The 21,708-nt window shown below is 40.8% G+C and overlaps 1 protein-coding gene and 1 long non-coding RNA gene across 2 annotated transcripts in view; one reads left to right on the top strand and one right to left on the bottom strand.

The window, feature by feature from the left end:
- The first annotated feature begins 962 nt into the window (after positions 1–962).
- Positions 963–21,708, top strand: part of enpp1 (ectonucleotide pyrophosphatase/phosphodiesterase 1) — a 39,116-nt gene continuing 18,370 nt past the window's right edge. The window contains exons 1-10 of the mRNA XM_037750722.1: positions 963–1,347; positions 6,976–7,048; positions 13,492–13,555; positions 15,476–15,573; positions 15,661–15,740; positions 17,521–17,640; positions 19,518–19,627; positions 19,739–19,804; positions 19,896–19,968; positions 21,284–21,392. Of these exons, the coding sequence (XP_037606650.1) occupies positions 1,222–1,347; positions 6,976–7,048; positions 13,492–13,555; positions 15,476–15,573; positions 15,661–15,740; positions 17,521–17,640; positions 19,518–19,627; positions 19,739–19,804; positions 19,896–19,968; positions 21,284–21,392 (919 nt within the window). The 5' untranslated portion in view covers positions 963–1,221. The remainder of the gene's footprint in view (positions 1,348–6,975; positions 7,049–13,491; positions 13,556–15,475; positions 15,574–15,660; positions 15,741–17,520; positions 17,641–19,517; positions 19,628–19,738; positions 19,805–19,895; positions 19,969–21,283; positions 21,393–21,708) is intronic.
- LOC119476986 lies at positions 10,355–16,512 on the bottom strand. Its single transcript, XR_005204147.1, has 3 exons — positions 16,109–16,512; positions 14,155–14,159; positions 10,355–10,366 (listed from the first exon to the last, which is right to left on the bottom strand). It is a non-coding gene; the product is annotated as an uncharacterized LOC119476986 (long non-coding RNA).

Raw genomic sequence — 21,708 nt, 5'->3', positions numbered from 1 at the left:
TGTTTGCTGTGTTATTATTGTGTACTCGTTGCTATGGTAACTGGACTTGCTTCCTTAATACCATATTAAGAATAAATGAACTATTATTGTAAAACCAACGAGCGGACTCAGGATCAGTGTTGTTCAGCACAACAGACAACTAAAGGACCATCTACAGCGAAAAGCACCTCAGTAGCTACAGTAGTAGACTTTAGCTCCTACAATAACATTTCCCTTTGTTAGATTAGAAACATTTACAAATTTAGTGGACTACCAATAATGCAAATCATCCCAGAAAGCATTAGCAAAAATACAATCATAAAATAAATGTTCTGTAGTTTCAATGTGTTCATCACAGAGAGCAGTTATTGTGATCAAAACCAAAACGGTTTCTTAACAATTCAGCAGATAAGAGGGGTATATTATATATATTTCATTGAGAACCTTAAAGTGAACCTCCTTTGCTTTTGGTGCAATAGAAGAATTTCGATCTTAGACTCTCAGCATCTTTTTAGAGAACATTTTTAGAATTGAATTTCTGTTTGAATAGACACTAGCTGTCAATTTCAAACTATCTAATCACGCTTAATACTGTGAAACTTCCCTGTTTAAGAGTTATGTAGTTAATTCTCTAACGTTATATCAAAACTAAATATCAAATTGTGCTTTATTGTGTTTTTTTAATGGCAGTTAAAAGACTTATTGCACCACTCCAGTCTGACCACCAGATGGCAGCAGCACTCATCATCACTCTACAGTAAGTTATTATTGAAGTTCCAGCTGCTTGTCTGTTTGTTCTCATCTTGCAGCTAAGAAATTACATGTGATTAGCACTTTTGAAGCACGTATAAACATAATATGTCTATTGTCTATTTTGTTATTACACAGCTCCAACTCCTTTCTAAAGTGGCCAAACATCTGATTTACTGGTGAACAGACTCCCTGGAAAATTACACTTAAAGCCAAAATAAAATAGCAGACTGTTGAGGTCGACTCTGCTTTCTTTAATCAGCCTCTCTCTCTCTCTCTCTCTCAGATCAATCACATGCTGCTGCTGTTGCTGTAAACTTGGAGACGTTAAGAAACAAGGCGGTGCTACAATGGGAGCAGAGGGGTCATATCCTACACAGCAGTATGACGTTTACTCTCCTCAACACTGGGTGAAGCTCTGCCTGTCCCTCAGTCCCTCCTGGAAAACACTGGCAGGAGGTTGCAGCTCAGCAGCTCAGCAGCAGCAGCAGCATGGAAGTAACCAAAGGAGAGGAGCGCTCAGCTGAACAGGCTGCTTCTTTGTTTGGGTCACCAGAGCTGGAGAGTCAGAGGAGACACACTGAGAGGGGAAAGAAGAGGAAGAAAATCATTATTGTGGTATGTTCAATACAGTTAATACCTATACCTCCATGTCCTGTCTGACCACCTACATAACTCCTCTCTAACTCTACACTGAAAACTATAATTGAATGCCACTTTCACACTCTTACAGTAAAATATTACAGCTGATTCTTTTAGAAAAAGTGCTTTTTTTTAATCACAAATTGGGTTTTGCTGCAACCATATTATCGAAAACAACTTTATAAAGTCACCTAAATGTTATTTGTATCTTCAAAAGGCTTTATAGTGTTACTGTGGGACTATAAAATGTGTCTATAAACTTGAAAGCTGTCCATAAACTCAGTGACATTCTGAGTTTACAGTTTATATTTGAGCTGGAAGAATTAGTCCATCATCAACAACAACAAGAAATCATCAGAAATTATAATTGATTCATCGTTACAGTCATTTTGCAAGCAAAAATATGTATAACCTTTATTACTAGGAAGTCACATCGAGATTAAAACCTCTCTTACAAGTGAGATTTAGCCAAGACAGGCTCAAATAGCAGCTTCACATGCATAACAAGACCACAACATTGAATCACCGCAGCAACAATAGATATGACAAAGTACATTACATCATACAGTGCAAAATAGTGAATAAGTGCCACATATTCTCTGCTTCCATCTTCTGGAAATAGATGATTTGCTTCTTTTCTTTATCAAATATGATTGTAAACTGCATAACTTTGGGTTTGGGACTTTTGGTCAAACCAAACAAGACATTTAAAGATGTCACTTTGGTTTTATAGGGAAGCTTTTCTACATTTTATTTTACATTTCTTCGACTAAATGATTGCTCAATGAATCGTGAATGTATTGATAATGAAAAGGACCGTTAGTCGCGGCCCAAGTTACTGTATCTGACTTTATCATAAGGGGAAGTCATTGATCAGCAGGAACAAAAACACATAGCCTCAGGTTTACATTTCCACATTGTTTACTCTCAGTGAGATTAATCCAGAGTTGTCAAACAGTCGAGACTGTCAGTGCTGCTCGGTGTGAATGTGCAAACCAAATGTTTTCACTCCGGTGCAAAGAGACAGAGGCCAGAAGTGTCTCTGCAGGTGGAAAGATGACATGATCTACAGATATTAAGCAGGACTGAACCTTTTAAGGCCACGCTGGGGAGAGGTTGCAGGGGAGGGACACATACTGTACAGGCAGTAAACACAGAGGTGTTTTGTTGTTTTATTATTGAAGAATGTCAGCAGAAGTTTAGTTTTAGAGCTGCAACATAACGATTATTTACATTACCAACTAATCCGTTGATTATTTTCTTGATTAATTAATTAATTAATTACTTAATTGTTTGGTTTATAAAATGTCAAAAACAATGAAAAATGGCGATCACAATATCCTAGAGCACAAAGAGTTGTCCTCAAATAGTTTGCTTTGTTCGAGCAACAATTCAAAACCCCCAAATATTACATTTTATTCTAATCTAAGACCGAGAAAATTCCCATATTTGACAACCCTGAACCATCAATCATTAATCGATTATAGTATTCGATCTTTGTTTTGACATTTTTTAACCCTGCTAAGATCAGAGAATCAGTTCCCATTTGACATTATGGCACTTTAAGGTTATTTGGATAAACGTGGCCTCCATGCAGCATGTGTACAGGACATACAGTATACTGTTTATGTTGTAGTTAGTCACATTTCAAAGGCAAATACGGCTGTTTTTGGATCAAAATTAGCTGTAAATCAGTATTCTCCCTCACTGTGTCTGTCCATCTATCTGGATGAGAATCTGCCTGGACCACAGAATGAGTATTTTGGTTGTATTCCTCAGAATTGTATTCTCGTCACAGAGGAAAAGTCTCAGAAACAACAGCAGCCTTTATTGTCCACAGCTCCTTGAGGCATTGAGTCAAACCACACACACTCTACAGAAAAACTAAATCTGGGATACATTTCAGGCTTTACGTGAAGACTAAAACCATAATTGAAAGAATTAAAAAGAAAAATGTGACTTTTCGTATTCTGCCTTTACGTAGCTGTGGTCAGAGCTACGTTATAAAAAAATGTACAGTAAAAGAATTAAATAAATTATATATTCTACCTCGAAATATACCGTCAGAAATCATGACAGTAAACACACCTTTCAAACTATTTACTAGGAAACTCCAGTTTAAACCACAGACACTATAGTGTTTTCAGCTGCTGTCTGCTTGGAGCTGATTAAATACACATGTGGTAAAGTCTAGACAATAAAATACTCCGTCCTGACACACATCAGCCACCAAGCAGACAGCAACTAATAGCTGTTAGTAATATTGGTACTTATTACACTGCAGCGTTATTTAAGATCTTGCAAAAAGATGATTGCAGCATCTTTGGATTAAAGACAGAAAACAGGGCTGACATGAGGATTACTCATTAGTTTACTCATTAGTTTATGTTTCATGCTTGAGTCTACATGTAGACTTTGTTGTGCTGTCACAGTTTGACTCCCAACAGTCCAAAGGTTATTATACTGTATAGATAATACAGACAAAACTGAAAGTAGTCGTGTGTTTCAGTGTCAGACAAGAAGGTTTCCACCAGACAGACTGTTTACTTTCACAAACCACAAAGACCACGTCTCTCCCAATCCAGGTCTCTGTCTATTCTCCCTCTCTCTTCACCTATAGCTGGAGAAAATAAGTGCACGTACTCAGACAGCACGTTTTCATACCCGTCTACTAGGAATTCTTGAATCACACTAAATGGATTACTCATGGGTGATGATTCCCACATTCCTGCTTTTGAGACAGCTTTTAAAATGAATAAATTAAAGGGCACGAATGAGCACAGCATGAAAATATATATAATCTAGTGTTGAGTCAGAGGGTTGGATTTGTCTCAAAACAAAGAAAAATAAGCCACAACTTAACTTGTTCCCTGTGTATATCAACCATGGTTTAAACTTTCTCCTACAAGTGAGCTTCTGTTGGATTCATATGTATTATTTAGCTTTATTTTAAAGAGGACCTATTATGCTTATTTTCAGGTGCATACTTGTATACATTAAAACATGTTTTTTTATGTTCAAAAAAGGCTTTATGTTTCTCACATCGGCTGTGCTGCAGCTCCTCTTTTCACCCTCTGTCTGAAACGCTCTGTTTGAGCTCCTGTCCCCACCTCTTGAAAAGCCCAGTCTGCTCTGATTGGTCAGCTGGCCCACTCTATTGTGATTGGTCAACTCTTCAGACTCTGCTCCAGCTCCGCTCTAACTAGCTTTGTTAGAGGGCGTGCCAAACTAGCCGCTAGGCAGGTATTATGTATTGTGTTACTTGGTGACATCACCACTTTACAGAAGAAAAGGCGGGACTTCAAGCGAGGCGTTTCAGGCAGTTCAGCAGCAGTGTTTCAGTGGGGGAGAGTAACTACCTTTGGTGTGGACTTTGTAACTTTGCAGAACTTTTACATGCACAAAAACTATATAGCACACTAAAGGAAAGGGGGAAAGCTCAAAAGTGTAATAGGTCCTCTTTAAGTGTTAGTTTTGAAAACAGAGTAGAGATACGTTTGTTTGCACTGGAAAAAAAAAGGAGGATTTATATTCTACATTTTAATTGAAAACACAGGTGAAACGATAAGGACAGAAAATATGAATAAGCTTCACTACTATAAATCAACTTTAATGGTACCTGTGCCCTGTCAAGATTCAGTGAGATAAGATACACATTTGATGACTCCTACGAGGAAGTGGGATTCTTCATAAAAGGGTGTGCGTCAGAGAAACGTCACGATGCAATGTTTTTGTAGAATGAGAGGAGAGAAAGACGTCAATGTCATGTGATGAGGAAGCATTTACAGCTCCACTTCCAGCAGCCTTTCTGGTCGGGTCCCAGTACAGTACAGTACAGTACGTGCTCCCAAGATAAGACTGAGGGGTCACAAGATGGTTAAAGGGATAAAACACTTTTTTTAAATACCTGCTTTCAAACTCCACACTAATTAAACCGCTGCAGGCCTGGTGTGGGTGTTGCAGGGGCTTCAAAATAAGCAGCAATGATAAGACTGTTGAACACCCATCTCTCTAAAGAAACTGATTCAGACTTCTTTGAAACGCCCCTCTAATTACAAACCCGTCGCCCCCCAGAGAGCAGCCATCTCTGGGCAGATATGAGCCGAGCAGCTGATAAAGAAGCAGCTCGGTCTACGTCCTATTTTGACTTTTCAATTACAGACAGCCAAGACCAACACTTAGACAGTTGGAGATGTTGTATGGAGGAAGGTGGGAATGATTAGGTTATATAGGGCAGGGTAAAAGAAATAAATAACAGCCCACCTTCGCTCAGTGCTGCAAGATCCTTATCCCATCTTGAATAAAGTCTCACTTTGAAGTCTCTCATGAGCCTGCTTCACAGGCTTTGAGCTAAATGCCAACGTGAGCATGCTAAGATGCTCACAATGGTGATGTTTAGAGGGGTAATGTTCACCATGTTAGCCATCTCAGTTTAGCATGTTGGCATTTGCTAATTTCTAGTAAGCACACAGTACAGCTGAGGATTATGGGAATTACATTCGTTTTTTAGGTATTTGGTCATAAACCAAATTTTGTCTTGATGATGGCTCTAGATGAGAAGTTGGGGGATCACAGCAGCTATTACAATATTCAATAGTTGTCAAAACAATTCACTAAAAACACTACTGTAACTAGAGCTTCAACGATTAATCAATTAAGTTGTCAACTATTAAATGAATCAGCAACTATTTTGATAATCTATTAATCAGTTTGAGTAATTTTTTAAGAAAAAAAAAGCCCAACTTCTCTGATTCCAGCTTCTTAAATGTGAATATTTTCTGGTTTCTTTCCTCCTCTATGACAGTATACTGAATATCTTTGAGTTGTGGACAAAACAACATATTTGAGGACGTCATTTTCTGACATTTTATAGACCAAACAACTAATCGATTATTAGATAAAATAATTAAAACAATGAAAATAGTTAGCTAGAAGATGGTCCGTTGCAGCCATAATTGTAACCTCATGGTTGTGCTGAAGGAAAAGTCAGAGGATCACCAAAGTCCGTAGGATTCATCCTCTGGGGAACATGAATGTTTGTACTAAATTTCGTGGCAGTTCATCCGATAGTTTCAGTAGTTCCAAAGTGGTGGACCGATCGACCCACATTGCCTTCTCTAGAGCCAACATGGTTAGCGTGGATAGCTCTAATAAAGTTGCAGCACACTATCTGTTGTTTATGACTCCTCAGAGCGTGCTGATTTATTGCTTCTCTCGAGGAGCCAGAAGTCGGTTGCAGTATGTTTATATTATGGTCACGAGGCATGTAGCTGACACTAGAGCGTGTCTACAGCGCCAGGAGAATCCGCTTTTTGCCAAGGCCGTAATAAAATATCATCATGTTGAAATCTGATGCTTGTTTGTTCAAGTTTGGAGGTAGTTACTAACAGCTACAAGGTGAAATGGTGTCATTTGTAACAATAGCACATTGTTGATCATTATTCAACATGGAGTGTTTGACTTTTCGTTTCTTTTACCTTCTACTCACCAGAGTTAAATCTAAACACCTTCAGTCATGTTTGATCGCTCAGCTGCATGTTATTTATAAATAGTTATCTTTATTAACTTCAACTAACATCCTGACATTTGTTCTCTGGATTCTAGGTTCTCCTGCTGTGCTTACTGGTGACCATCCTGGCTCTGGCGATCGCACTGAGCAAGAGCAGTGATGTGAAAGGTAGGCACTGATGACCGTTTCACTGTCTTGATTTTACAGCTATAGCATGTTTTTGATTGTGTTTCCAGCAAAATACAGCAAGAGGAAGACTACAAGCCAGGAAGGTTTCAGTTTGTTTGCTTTTTTAAATGGTTTAGCAAATGTTTTAGAAGTTAAGAAATGCATTCAACCCACTTTTTAGACCTCAAGGATACACATTGTTTTAAAGACAGCAGTGTTCTTATGATAGGTGTGAGGTAAAATTACTATTTTTGTGAATGGAATCTGGTCCAGTGGCTTTGAAGACAATGAATACATTTGTCTGCAGCCTCTTTACCTGACAGCCCTTTCCAACGGGGAACTAAAGCTTTTATATCGCTCTCTTCAAAGCCACCAGACTACATTCACAAAAACAGGAATTTTACCTCGCAGAACACGGGAGTACAACCGCACTTCAAAAAATCTGAGCTAACCCTTTCAGTTATTTCCAAACTTAGCACAGCTAACTTTGACTCAGCTACTGCTAGCATTCACATTATTCATAACCATATTGATAAGCTGACTTTGGTAACCTACGTCACTGCTTTTTGCTAACAGCTGAGTGAGTGTTTCCATTTGGAAAAAAAAACGGCAAAGAATGCAGAAGCACCCGCCTTTCAGTTCTTGATTGTTGGTGATGTTTCTGAAGAGCACATTGCGGTTAAATGTCCCTTTACACTGTAATGTATCTTGTTGTGGTTGTATTTGTTTGACAGTTGTCTGACCGTTGTCACGGACACAAAGGGATAATAAATGAAAGAAACAAAATAACAAAAACTTGTTGATTTGATCGGGGGGCACTAGAAAGCATTTTCCAGGGGGATCATCTTATGTTTCTGAAGACAAAAACATATACTATCAAAATAATTGGAAAGATAGTCACATAAAAATATACAAATATGGGCTTTAATTTGTAAAATCTTTGAAGCGCTGCTCCAGGAAATGGAAACAAACAGTTTGAACCCCATCGCAATGCCAATTTTTGCCTTTTAAAAAATTACAACAATTCTCACAAATGTAAGATTTCATACCCAAATCTCAAAACATTCATCTGCTCTTGCTTTTACTTAAATATCACTGATACCATATTATATTTTCTGTGAGCCGCGGTCTTCACTGCACAACGCAGAGAGTGAATGAAGATACTTTAGCTGCAACAAGAGAGGCAGACAGAAATAACCACCTCAGGTTACATTTTGGAGCACTTATTCTGTAAAGGCTGGTGAAGATACAAGTTGTCAGTTGCTTTTCTGAGGCTACAAATCTGCTGTTTGGGCCACCAGAAAGTGTAGCTATAGAGTTTGCTAACTCCCTCGGAAACTCTAAACTGGAAGTATTTAGAGCAGCAGTGAAGGAGGGTCAAGTTTCCAACCAGCCAGTCGGTGACGTAGAGATACAGAGGTGAATGTGAGACTGCATTTGATTTGTTCTCAGGATATGTTTCTGTCAGGGTGGTGCGATCCAATCTTTTTTTTTTTGCCTCACTGTTGCAAAACGCGTCGGAAACACACATTTAAGCGAGACAGGAATGTTCACCCGAGCCTGGCATGTTTTCTGCAGCTATAGATTCCCTCTGGTTAGACGTGGGCAGCGGCGTCAGTGTGCTCTTTGTTGCAAACCGCCGTGCCAAAACACCCCTCTTCCATTTCTGGGGCAGCGGTGGTGACTGTGGGCTGCTGTCCCCAGCCCTGGGCGGGGTGCTCTCTCTCTCTCTCTCTCTCTCTCTCTCTCTCTCTCTGCTGTGGCATTTCCCTTTAACTTATATTTCCCACCCAGCTAACATGAAAGCCATATGGGAAGAATAAATCTTGACTCTGCACTCACCCAGACTCTTATTTTGGCACATGTATGCAGCTTTGTTGGAACCTCTACATCTTTCGTAACGCTGCTTTCTTGGTGAGGCCTTTGGAAGCAGATTAAAAGAAATAAAAATATCCCAGAACTCTACTTCCTAGAGGGCTGACAATATGTAGTATTTAATGCTGAGAGCGGGTTTTCCCGTAGATTACAGACCACAGCAACTTGTCTCCTGAGACAGAGCATCCCCGTGTTGGGTCCAAACCACACTGCTGGCCTCGAGAGGCGGTGAGGAGGGGCTTTCTCACCGACATGCTAAGACTCCCTCTGTCATGTGTCCAGTCAGCAGCAAGACTTGACAGATTATATTGGGAGGACGGTTGCTTGAGAGGTGAAAGAGGTGGTCCAAAGCTTCCTGCTTATAGAGTCGCCTTGTCTGTGGGAATGTCTTGAGCAAGATATAGTTTCTTTCCAAAAGCTTTTATTTGTCCTTGACAAATACTTGAGGATTTACTTTCAAATCACACTTTATTGCAACATCAAAAATGAGACACACTCGTCTCCTCCGGGTCATTTATTTATGTGACTTTTATCCCACTTTTCCTCACCAAAAACTCAGCATCGTCCTATGTTTACATCCCTTATTTGTGTGGACCTATTGTGCGGACCTATTGTGCTTATTTTCAGGTTTCTACTAGAACATGTTTACATGCTTTATTGTTCAAAAAACACTTTATTTTTCTCATACCGGCTGTGCTGCAGCACCTCTTTTCACCCTCTTTCTGAAATGCTCTGTTTTAGCTCCTCCGGCTTTCACACAGCATGACTGACCGGCAACAGGGGGTCACACACGATGAGATCTTTCACCGGGAGGAATCTCCGATGAGGTCTCCAAACTATGTTTTCTCACGAAAACACACACGAGAACATATTGAGGCTTATTGCTGATGTTGTTGTTGGCACATGTGTTCACAAAATATCCTTTTCCACCGGTTTCCACCCTCTTTTTTTACTATTTATTACTCTAGGTGCAACAAAAACTTTGCTCCGTGTTGCAAACACTGTTGGAAATTAACTTTTTTGTCTACCTGCCACTGTGGCTGGTCGATTCCAAAATCAACCAGCCAATCAGTAGATTACCATTGTTTTTATGGCTGCTGAGTGAAGCAAATCTTGCAACCACTTGCATATTTTACCAGCATTTGGCTGGTGGCTGGTGCTAATTTCCAACCCTGGTTGCAAATGCAACACATACAGTAGGTTCCTATTGTTACAGGCGACCCCTCCTCCCCCAGGTTTCCCCCTCAACCCGTGTTTTGCACTCTCATTGGCTGTAACTCGTGGCCGGAGTCCCCGACAGTTCCAGATATTTAGCATGCTAGATATCTGGAACGATGACTGCGAGGCATCGGCGAGCGTCGGCAAGCCTCTCGGCGACTGGTCTGGCGCTCAAGGAACTATGTTGGAGCGACGAACCAACACCGATTTGCCTCTGATCTGGGGCTTTTGTCTAGGAGCTACAAAAACTGTCGGGCAGCGGATAATCAGGGCTAAAGTCGTGTAGTGTGAACTAAGCATTACTTGGTGACATCACCACGTTACGGAAGAAGACTTCAAGCGAGGCGTTTCAGGCAGTTCAGGAGCAGTGTTTCTGTGGGGGAGATTAACTCCCTTTGGCCTGAGCTTTGGGTTTTGTAACTTTGCAGACCTTTTACATTCACAAAAAAACTATAAAACACACTGAAGGAAAGAGAAAAAGCACAACAGGTCCTCTTTAATACATCATGATACAGAGCTGTAGACAGCTTCACCCACATTCTTAGACCAGAAGGAGGAGGATGGAGGTGAAATATATAATTTAGACCTCATTCTTTGGGAATGTAAACAAAGTTTTTGCCAGCTGAAATCTAAACACACACCTCTTACTATGATGTTGCTCTGCTAGCTACCCACTAGCTAACGGTTAAGTGTGGTTTTATATGATTGGTCGGGTTAGCTAGTCACCCCAAATTGTATACATTCATGTTACCGCCCCTGAGTTTAAGATCCGAGAGGCATTTTGTTACATGTAGTGACGACCCAACAGAGATTTATCACCTGACTCTGCAGGCTGACACAGTTAGTGACTAGTAGTTGGTGAACATAGTGGAGAATTAAGCAGCCAAAGAGACAGACATTTCCTTCAGGAGTTGGTGGAGAGCTATTAGAAGTGTAAATATTGGATTTAGATTTGTCAAATGGTCAGAAACACGACTCCAAATAAATACTAATGTCCGCTGGATGTGTAAATAGGCAACTGTTTACTAAAGCGTTCACCATAACATATATTAGTTTTGTGTTTACTGCCATAAAGTGTTAAAAAAATGTATTAATGCATGTTTAAAAAATCTGTAGATGTTGTAGTTCCCTCAAATTAAGTAAATTAAATGAGTCTAATATAATGACTCTCTTATTTCAAGTGGTCTCAAATGATCACAGTTCTTTATGAAAAGCTATTTTAGTAGTTTTTTTCTCCCTGTTTTTGTTCTGATTTAAAAATGTGATGATTGAGTATTTAGTCTTTGTTCCTGGAGTCTGTCTGTGCTGTTATTCATTTAAGCCTTTACGCAACATATTCATGTGGTCCGCAGAGATGTGCTCTGTTCTAGCTTCAAAAAAACAGTGGAAAGACTTCACAAGGAAGTACACAGGGAACACTCAGTCTCTCCCGGTCTTTAGTCATCTTATGATGTCAGTGACAATGTGGCATTTCTGCACTTTCACTTCCTCTTCACTGAGATGACTCAATAATTCCATCAACTTATACATTAAAGGCCCTGGAAACATATTTTCTCAGTCAGCTCGTTGCTATGACTACGACATGTAGACAAGAACTCCTGACAAAGTTTACAAAGTGTTTTTACACGAGAGATTTTTGTCTTCGTTTTTCTCACTTGTTTGAAGTGGGCAGCACTCAGTTGGAAAAAAGGTGATGTCATGTATTTGTGTGTTTTTACTCAAAATCGGATGAGAGTTCTGTCCAGAAGGTAACACCTAAATTGCAAAACTCTCATGAGATGGTTATGGTTACGCGGGCAGCGTGTCTTGTGAGAGTTGGGGGTTATCTTCTAGACACAGCCGTGGGAGTGTTTCCTTCCATTGCCAGCACTGTCGATCAAATCGGGTCAAACCATATCTACACAGGCCTGATGAACTCTTAAAGGAACAGTGTGTAACATTTAGGGGGATCTATTAGCAGAAATGGAATATAATATTAATAAGTATGTTTTCTTTAGTGTATAATCAACTGGAAATAAGCATCGTTGTTTTTGTCACAGAGCAGGTCCTCTTTCTCCTCCGCCATGTTTCAACAGTAGCCCAGAACGGACAAACCAAACACTGGCTCTAGAGAGGGCATTTTCGCATCGGCCTTCGTAGTTCTCCTAAACGCTTGGCACATGGGAGAAGCTTCAGTTGGTTGCAATTTGCAACCTCACCGCTAGATGTTGCCAAATCCTACACTGGACCTCTAATAAATAATAAATAAGGATGTTTTTTTTCTTCTTAGCTTGCATCTTCCTGCTTGGATTTAGAAGTTTGGTCCAGTCCTTTCCAGACCCCTTTCTGACCGTGATAAAATAAGCAAGACTCTGAGGTTTAGTACGTATGTCGACTGTGGTAGCAACTGTTGCGTCAGGTATAAAAAGCAGAACACTGGCTATCCGTAGGCGTAGTCCCAGTTGTTGCCTCACACATTGCGTTAGCATTAGCAAGTCTGCCCTAAGCGCCTGCAGAAAAACGGCATCATACATGAACCAAAAATGTATTCCCTTGCAATGGATTGTTGCTTATTTGGTCATGAATATTTAATGTTATAAAGATATATTCTTATGTTGTTTGTTTTAGAGGGGACATGTCATGAAAAACTCACTTTTTCAATGCTTGTGTACATATATTTGTGTATCTAGAGTGCCTACCAACCCACAAACTGTGAAATAAGACAACCCAGTCAGTTTTTTTGTGGGCTGTCTTGATCAAAAAACATGTGATTCAACAAGTCATTCAGATTTGACTCCCCTTCCTATGTCACATGCAGGCTCATTACAATATAACGCCCATAGTTTGAGAAACTACGTTTGCAAAGGTGCGCTATATTTTTCTCGCAAGCCAATCAGAGCAGACTGGGCTTTTTCAGGACCGTCCTTAAAGAGACAGGCGCTAAAACGGAGCGTTTCAGACGTAGGGTGAATACAGGTATATTCAGACAGACAGTATGAGAAAAAGCATGTAAACATGTTCTAATAGAAATCCAAAATACAAGCATGAACCTGGTAATGAGCATGATATGTCCCCTTTAACTCTTTTGCTTTAAGTCTGTTGTTTGTTCTTTTAAGTGAAACTTAATATGCTGCCGTCTTGGCCAGCACTATCTTGCAAAAGAGATTTTGAATCTAAATGGTAAATTTCCTGGTAGTTTTCAGGGGCTTTAAAGGTTTCTCTGCACAGTCCTAACACATTTTATCTTCCAACAGTCTGGTTCTTTAGTCTGGTGTTTTGTTGGCATCAGTATTGTGTGTTACTGTAGGTCATAAAAATATACTAAATGCAACTGGAAACCTTTTTTTACTGACAACTTTCCTGTTTTCCAGCTGGAGGCGATGTCTGGCTGCAGACAGGAGGTGAAGAAATTCAAGAGTCAATGTGTCCACCTGGGTAATATAATACTCTTGTTCTGCTGGTGTAATGTGAGAACTGATGTGGTTGTAACAGAAAATAATCCCTCAAATCTCAGCTGGGCTAGTTTTGATAACCGCCTCTCCTCTCTCTCTCTCTCTCTCTACGATATCTTTCATCACGCTTCGGTGCTGAGAATGAAGCTGTAACTCCCACAGATTTCCTGAGTTGAGCCCATTGTTCCCAGTAGGGAGTTCTTAGTGGAAATAAAACTGCAACCACAGAGAAAAATAGAAAGGCTTTTCTGTCAGTGTCAGTGTGTAAATAACCCAAACACAAGATTCTTGTTTTTTATGACGGTGTTGGTTTTGTGGGGGAAAGAAAAGTAACTATCTCTATGGAAACCAGACTAATGACTCTGAGTAATCAGGCTTGTGTTGGTGAGTGTGAGTGTGTTTGCGTGCATGAGTGTGTGGTCACATGTGTGTGTGTTTCTGCTTTGGTAAGGGAGTAACCCCAGACAGAGTCATTAGACGATGGAAAAGAAAACCTGTGGCTCCAAATGAAGCTATTTTTGGCTTGAAAATATCTTAAACAAATGAATTATGTCTGCATTTTTTTTTTTATATCAAAGTCACTCGTTCTCTTGGTTTTGTTTATATTGTTTCTGTTGGCAAACCCCACTTTTATTCTGATGCGTGGTTTGGCCTTTACACGCAAAGAGGAAACTCCTCTGGAAAGTGCTGATTGAAAACATACTTTTACGTGTTCGTTTTTTAAAATAAACAGATTAATTTTGCAAGTTATCACATGAACGGTAAATGAAAAAGCAAATGGAAAAAGGAATAGCCTGTATTATATATTTATTATTATTATTTATTATCTATTTTTAAATTAGATGTTTATTAGGGTTGTCAATCGATTAAAATATTTAATCGCAAATTATTCACACATTTTTTATCTGTTCAAAATATACCTTAAAGGGAGATTTGTCAACTATTTAATACTCTTATCAACATGGGAGTGGGCAAATATGCTTGTTTTATGCAAATGTATTATATATTTACTATTGAAAATCAATTAAAAACACAAAACAATGACAATTATTGTCCAGAAACTCTCACAGATACTGCATTTGTTATTAACGTATTAACTTTGACAGCCCTAGTATTTATTGATTGTTTTATGTCTTTTTTTTTATATATAAACCCATTTTTAATTAGACCATTTTATTTACTTTATTTAGTTAATATATTTTATTAATAATTCTTATTTTTGTTCCCCATTTGAATATCAGTCAATTTATTTATTTATATATTTATTTATTTATTTATTTATTTATTTATTTATTCATTCATTCATTCATTCATTCATTCATAAAATATTTTATTATTTCCTGATTTCATAGTCCAATTAGATATAAATTAATGGAATGCTTTAAAATCATTTACATTGACACATGTTGTCCTACATTTTATTACTATACAATATATTATACAATGTATTTTTATATTAACAATATATGAGTGACTATGTGTAACATGAGAGGGATCGCTCGTAGTTTTGACCATCATTTAACGCCAGCCTGCGTTACTTGACTGGGATACTTCTGGTCGATATTCCCAGTGTTGAGTTTTAATACCCAGCCCTCTGTAGCTTAAGTTATGCAGATAATTACACTAATGTAGTGCTCCCAGAGAAAGGAGCCATGTCTCACTTTGGGGAACAACAGAAGTCTCTAGTCTCTGAGTCACTTTCCTCTTCCTGTCCTCCTCCTCAGTGTGTTTGTGTGGTCTCTGATTTCTCCTCAGTCAAAGAGCTGCTTTGTCCTCTCTCTACACTGACCTACTGTACAACACTACTGATGCCAAAGATATCCATGTCTCCTGTTGAGTAATTATTCCATTTCCCATTCACAAACCTACCTCACTGTCCACTCTTCCTCTGTGTCCCACCCAGCTTCTCCAGGCCTCCTCTCATCCTGCTGTCCTTGGACGGTTTCAGGGCCGAGTACCTGAAAGATCACAGCAGCCACATTCCTGTCATCAACAAGTTACGTAAGTCCACCGACGATGTTGACTTCGCAGCTCTTCGTGGTTTATACTGAGCATCCCGGTGTGACTGAACGTTAAACTGTGTTGCAGGAAACAACGGAACAACGACGCCACACATGAGGCCTGTTTATCCCACAAAGACTTTCCCCAACCACTACAGCATAGTGACTGTAAGTCTCCTCTGGTCAGCTCACAGAGTCACGGGTTGATTTATTGGACAGATTGTTTTGTCTGACTTGTTTTGTCAGTGGTGGAAAAAGAACTCGTAAAAGTCCTTCATTGAATACAGAAGTATTTACAGCTAAATGTACTGAGAGTAAAGTATCAAAGAGTACTCGCTCTAAAGAGAAATAGCCCCTCTGACTGATACATATATTATATACAGTATTACATAATTGGATTGGTATTTGTAGTTTAGATTGATGCAAGAATCCACAAGTAGTAGTGGTTTACTGTTGCTAATTGAGGTGGAGATAATTTGAACTACTTTATGTAAAGTCGTTTAGTCCATAGGTTCCCAACCTAGGAGTCCTGACACACCAAGGCCTCACACCGTCCACGGGCTGAGCCTCAATCAGAAGGACTCAGGCCCCCGAGCGACACCGGGCAAGCGGTCTTCCGTACGCCACATTTCCCCAATCCGCCCGTCGGACGGGGATTCGGCGCTGGGCTCTTCCCTATTCGCTCGCCGCTACTGAGGGAATCCTGGTTAGTTTCTTTTCCTCCGATTAGTAATATGCTTAAATTCAGCGGGTTGTCTCGTCTGATCTGAGGTCGTAGTCGAATGGCATATCCCGAAGGCCCCGGAGGGACGACGAGAAGGCTCGTGGCTCCCCCCGCCGAAGCGAAGGGAGGCTCACGGTTTTACTTGTCGCCGGGTACCCCGCTGTGGCGGCGATGGAGGGCCCTCGACCGAATGCGCCGCCGTCCACCCGCAGAAGGCTCCGCTTCCCCCTGAAAGGCCCTGACACACCAAGCCGACGGTCGGCATTCAGACAGCTTGGTGCATCGGTGAGCGTCTGTCAGCCTAGTTTTTGCGGTGTGTTCCGCCCCGTTGGCTCTAGTCTGCCCGTGTAGGAGGTTTTTCGGCCGATTCAGCATGTTGAATCGTCAGCACCGCCCGTCAGTGAGAGAAATCACTCCGATTGGCGCATTCAGCTTGAACGAATCAGTGCACAAAAAGAGAAACGGAAGTGAGGAAAGCAAGCCAAGCAGAATGTACAGTGCGTGCTAACTGGCCGTCGGCTATAGTCTTTGCGGCGTGTTCGGGTGCAACTTGTCGGCCAAAACAAAGGCGACGTGAGGCGACGCAACAGGCGCCCTTTGTCGACGCTAGTTCTCTGATGTCGGGTTGGTGTGTCCCCAGCTCAAGGGTCACAAGATAAATCTGGGGAGTCGTGAGATGATTAATAGGAGAGGAAAGAAATGAAAAACAAAGTTCTGCTTAGAAGTTTAGAGAAGAAATGTGTCTTTGGTGGAACTGCTTAATATGTACCTCTTGGACTCATGGATGAACTGATTTTGGTGGTCAAAGGTTAATGTTTAGCTGTCATAATATAATGGGGTAAAAAGTACAATATTTCTCACTGAAAAATACCTCAGCATTCTACTTTAGCACATACTTACTTACTTTCCACCACTGCTGTTAGTGTACCAGTTCATCAGGCAACTGTGAAACTTGGGGCTTCTCCCTCAGCGCCTCTTCTCAGGAGTATAGAGGTTACTGCGGAGGCTTAATGGCTTACATGTGCTGGTGGAGAGGAGCAGCAACAGAAGAGCTGAGGGGCTTACAGAGCGGCTTTCACCTCTCTTTGGTTGACAGCAGAACCTGCAATTAAAGTAAACTGCTGTGGTTACCATCAATATTTAGGTTAGAAAGACCGGAGAGAGGACGTAATCACTTTAAATCCCTGAAGCTCACCTTGACTCTGTGTTTTTTTTTATCTGCAGGGTCTTTATCCCGAGTCTCATGGGATTGTGGACAACAAGATGTATGACGTGAACCAAAACGCTTTATTCAGCTTGAAAACTAACGAGAAATTCAACCCAAAATGGTACCAAGGAGAGCCAGTAAGTGAATCTCAGTGAATATTAGTCCCATGGCTGTAACCTAATAACCACCACGTTGGGAGAGTTTGTTGAGCAAGACCACAGCAGTCTGAGCCAGATGGTATTGTTCTGCAACATGTGAAAGTTAACACGCCCTGATTTTGTGGAAAACCTGACATGAATCAAGAGAAGCCACTTGTCTTGTGTAAGAATTATGAAGCATTGTGCTCAGCTCCCCCCCGACGTAATGAGCTTCTTGATATAATTATGGATCGTGCCGGGGCTAAATGACAGCTTGTTTAGACGCTTTGTGGTTCCCGTTTAAACGGGAGGCCTCTTAAATCTCATTCCTCAGCTGTGTGACAGGCGGCTCCTCTTGAAAATACACTCAGCAGCAGCAGCCACATGACTTTCCAGGAAGGAAGGAGAAATAAATGACTCCTGGAATGAATTCTTTTCATAATGAACCAATACAACTAAGTGCATCTGCCAAAACCACGCGTACAAGCCTGCTGCATAAATAAAACACTTCTACCTGCAGATCAGTCTAACGGGTATCGATTTAACATCAAGATGTGCAGTTAGACTTCCATCAGTCTTCTGGGCTGTGAGGGATTACTCTTTAATCCTAATGGACTAAACACGGCTGCTGTGATGGACTGAGATGAATGAAGTATTAGTCTACTGCAGATCAGTCGGTCTGAATTATTCATGAACTCAGATCACACCCTCATCTCCTCTCCTTTTGTTTTGTCTCCTGTCTTTTCCTTTTCTCTCCTTCTGTTTCCTTTATTTTCTTCTCCTTCCATTTCCTCTCCTCTTTCTCCTCTTCTTTCCTCTCCTCTTCTCTCATCTCCTGTTTGTTTCCTCTTCTTTTCTTTTGTTTCCTCCCCTCTCATCTCCTTTCCTCTTCTCTCCTATCTTCTCCTCTTCTTTCATCTCCTCTCCTCTCCTTCTGTTTCCTCTCCTTTTCTTTTATCTCCTCCCCTCTCATATCCTTTCCCCTTCTTCTGTTTCATCTCCTCCCCTCTCCTTTTCATTCATCTCCTCTTCTCTTTTTACATCTCCTCTCATTTCCTCTCCTCTTTCTCCTCTTCTGTCCTCTCATCTTCTTTCATCTCCTTTCTTCTCCTCTTCTCTCATCTCCTCTGTTTGTTTCCTCTCCTCTTCTTTCATCTCCTCTCCTCTCATCTCCTTGTCATTTTGTCTCCTCCCCTCTCATCTCCTATCCTTTCCTCTTTCTCCTCTTCTCTCCTCTCCTCATCTTCTTTCCTCTTCTATCATCTCCTCTCTTCTCCTCTCCTCTTCTCTCTTCTCCTCTCATCTTCTTTCCTCTTCTCTCGTCTCCTCTTCTCGTCTTTCATCTCCTCTTTTTTAATCTCCTCTCCTCTTTCTACTCTTCTCTCCCCTTCTTTCATCCTTTCTCCTTTCCTCTCCTCTTCTCTTCTTATATCTCCTCTTCTCTTTTCCTTTTCAATTATTTCCTTCTTCCCTCATCTCCTCATTTTCTTTTGCCTTCTCCTCTCCTCTCCTCTCCTCTCCTCTCCTCTCCTCTCCCCCTCCTCTCCTCTCCTCTCCTCTCCTCTCCTCTCCTCTTCTCTCCTCTCCTCCTCCTCCTCTCCCCCTCCTCTCCTCTCCTCTCCTCTCCTCTCCTCTCCTCTCCTCTCCTCTCCTCCTCTCCTCTCCTCTCCTCTCCTCTCCTCTCCTCTCCTCTCCTCCTCCTCCTCTCCTCTCCTCTCCTCTCCTCCTCCTCGTCTCCTCTCCTCTCCTCTCCTCTCCTCTCCTCTCCTCTCCTCTCCTCGTCCTCCTCTCCTCTCCTCTCCTCTCCTCTCCTCTGTTCCTCCTCCTCCTCCTCCTCCTCTCCTCCTCCTCCTCCTCTCCTCTCCTCCTCCTCTCAGGTCTGGCTCACTGCGATGCGTCAGAAGCTGAAAGCAGGAACTTTCTTCTGGCCCGGCTCAGATGTACCAATCAACGGCACCTTCCCAGACTTTTACAAGCGTTTTGACAAGTAAGAGTGATGCCACTACATTACATACTTTTATGACAAGAACATTAATGGCATAATATAGTGGTGTATTAATGTGTTCATAAATTACATGGAGCCTTTTTTTGTGCACAGGACCATTACATTTGAGCAGAGACTGTCCACGGTGTTTGAATGGCTCAGTTTACCTCAGGGAGAAAGGTATCACACGTTCTTCATTATCATTAATGAATATCATGTTGTTGTGAGTCGCCTTCAAAAATCACACTGAACTGTTGTCTCGTGATTTTAGACCTGACTTCTACACTTTGTACCTGGATGAACCTGACCAATCAGGACATCGTCATGGGCCAGCGAGCTCCCAGGTTAGTCTGTCACTGAACATTAAACCTGCTATTATGAGCTGGTTAACCTTTTACACCCCATCCCTCTTCACCATAGACACGTTTTTGTCCTTTTTAGGTTGGTATAGGGGGTCTTTAGGGGGAGATAGCAGGTCAACAGTAGATTTCACATAGAAGTGGTGTACATCATCTGAAAACTGGAAACCTGGAGATTCATTTGAGATGCAGCTTGAATTAATTAATTAAAATAAATAATACTTATGTCTCATAAGTTGTTGCAGCCATTTTTGGGTTGATACACAGATTTGGTGCTAAATTTAACCATTTTTTACCACTCGAGAATTGATGAAAATGATCAAAAATCCCTCCAAAATACCACATTAAGACACCAAGACCTTGAGGAACACCACTGAAAAAAACATGCTGTGATTTGTTATCAAACACTTTTGACATTTGGAGATTTCTGCAAGAATTGCATCCTCTGAATGCTCTAGGTCTCTAGTTTGATCCATCCATCCTCTGAATGCTCTAGGTCTCTAGTTTGATCCATCCATCCTCTGAATGCTCTAGGTCTCTAGTTTGATCCATCCATCCTCTGAATGCTCTAGGTCTCTAGTTTGTGGCTGTAAAGTTTCATGAGGCTGTGATTATCCTAGAGGTCACCACAGGTCATTTTATACAGTGAAGTTTCAGTGTCTCCTATGGGGACTAATATCATCACAGATGAATACAGTTGGGCTCATTGGATCCACAAGAGTCTCAGCTTTACAGTGATACCCAATTTATGTAAGTCAAGACTGTTTAGGGACCCCAGTATGCAGAAATATTCAAATACATAATTTTAGAATAGGCAAAAATAACACATTTGTACTGCAATGCAAAAAAACTGCATGTGATTATCATAAAGTGGGCATGTCTGTAAAGGGGAGACTCGTGGGTACCCATAGAACCCATTTTCATTCACATATCTGGAGGTCAGAGGTCAAGGGACCCCTTTGAAAATGGCCATAACAGTGTTTCCCCGCCAAAATTTAGCACAACTTCATAGCGTTATTTAGCAATCTTCCCGACATGCTAGCATGACATGGTTTGTACCGATGGATTCCTTAGGTGTTCTACTTTGCTTTTACTTTTGCTGAAGCCAGTATTTCTTGAGGTGTTTACATGATTTCAGAATCAGAATCAAATAAAAACAGCAATAGCAGAACTTAAATTTGAATTTACAAATTTACGGAGGTGGATGTTAAAGATAGACGTTTGTTTAAGCTGAATATTGTTCTCCTGCTGCAGTAACACGTTAACTATGTGAAAGCTTTAAATGCTGTTGTGCCTTCAGGTCGTTCAGGCCTTGGAAAATGTGGACAAGATTGTGGGCATGCTGATGGATGGCCTGTTGGAGAGAAACCTGCACCGCTGTGCCAACATTATGATCATATCAGATCACGGTGAGATAACCACACAGCCTGGACACAGCATACTGTTTACAGTGTAATTTTACAGAACAAAAGTTCACCAAACAATCAATAATACAAAAGTAAAAGGTAAACTTTCATAAATTCTTTAAACTGTACAATGAGAGAGAAATAGACACCTTTAAGCAGTTCAGAGGAAGTGCTATTTTCTGTCCCTTCTTTGTCTTTCAATTAAAGATGTGCATTTGAATACAAACAAACATGGTGCATCCCTCCTAAACCTCTGTGGTTTCACAGTAGTAAGACATGGCATCGTTGTAGAGCCTGTGTACCACTGAGGGGGGACTTT

The sequence above is a fragment of the Sebastes umbrosus genome, chromosome 18, assembly GCF_015220745.1.
Source record: "Sebastes umbrosus isolate fSebUmb1 chromosome 18, fSebUmb1.pri, whole genome shotgun sequence".
In the NCBI taxonomy this organism is placed as follows: Eukaryota; Metazoa; Chordata; class Actinopteri; order Perciformes; family Sebastidae; genus Sebastes; species Sebastes umbrosus.
Note: the sequence above shows the minus strand (reverse complement) of the source record. Positions and strands in the feature narration are given on the sequence as shown.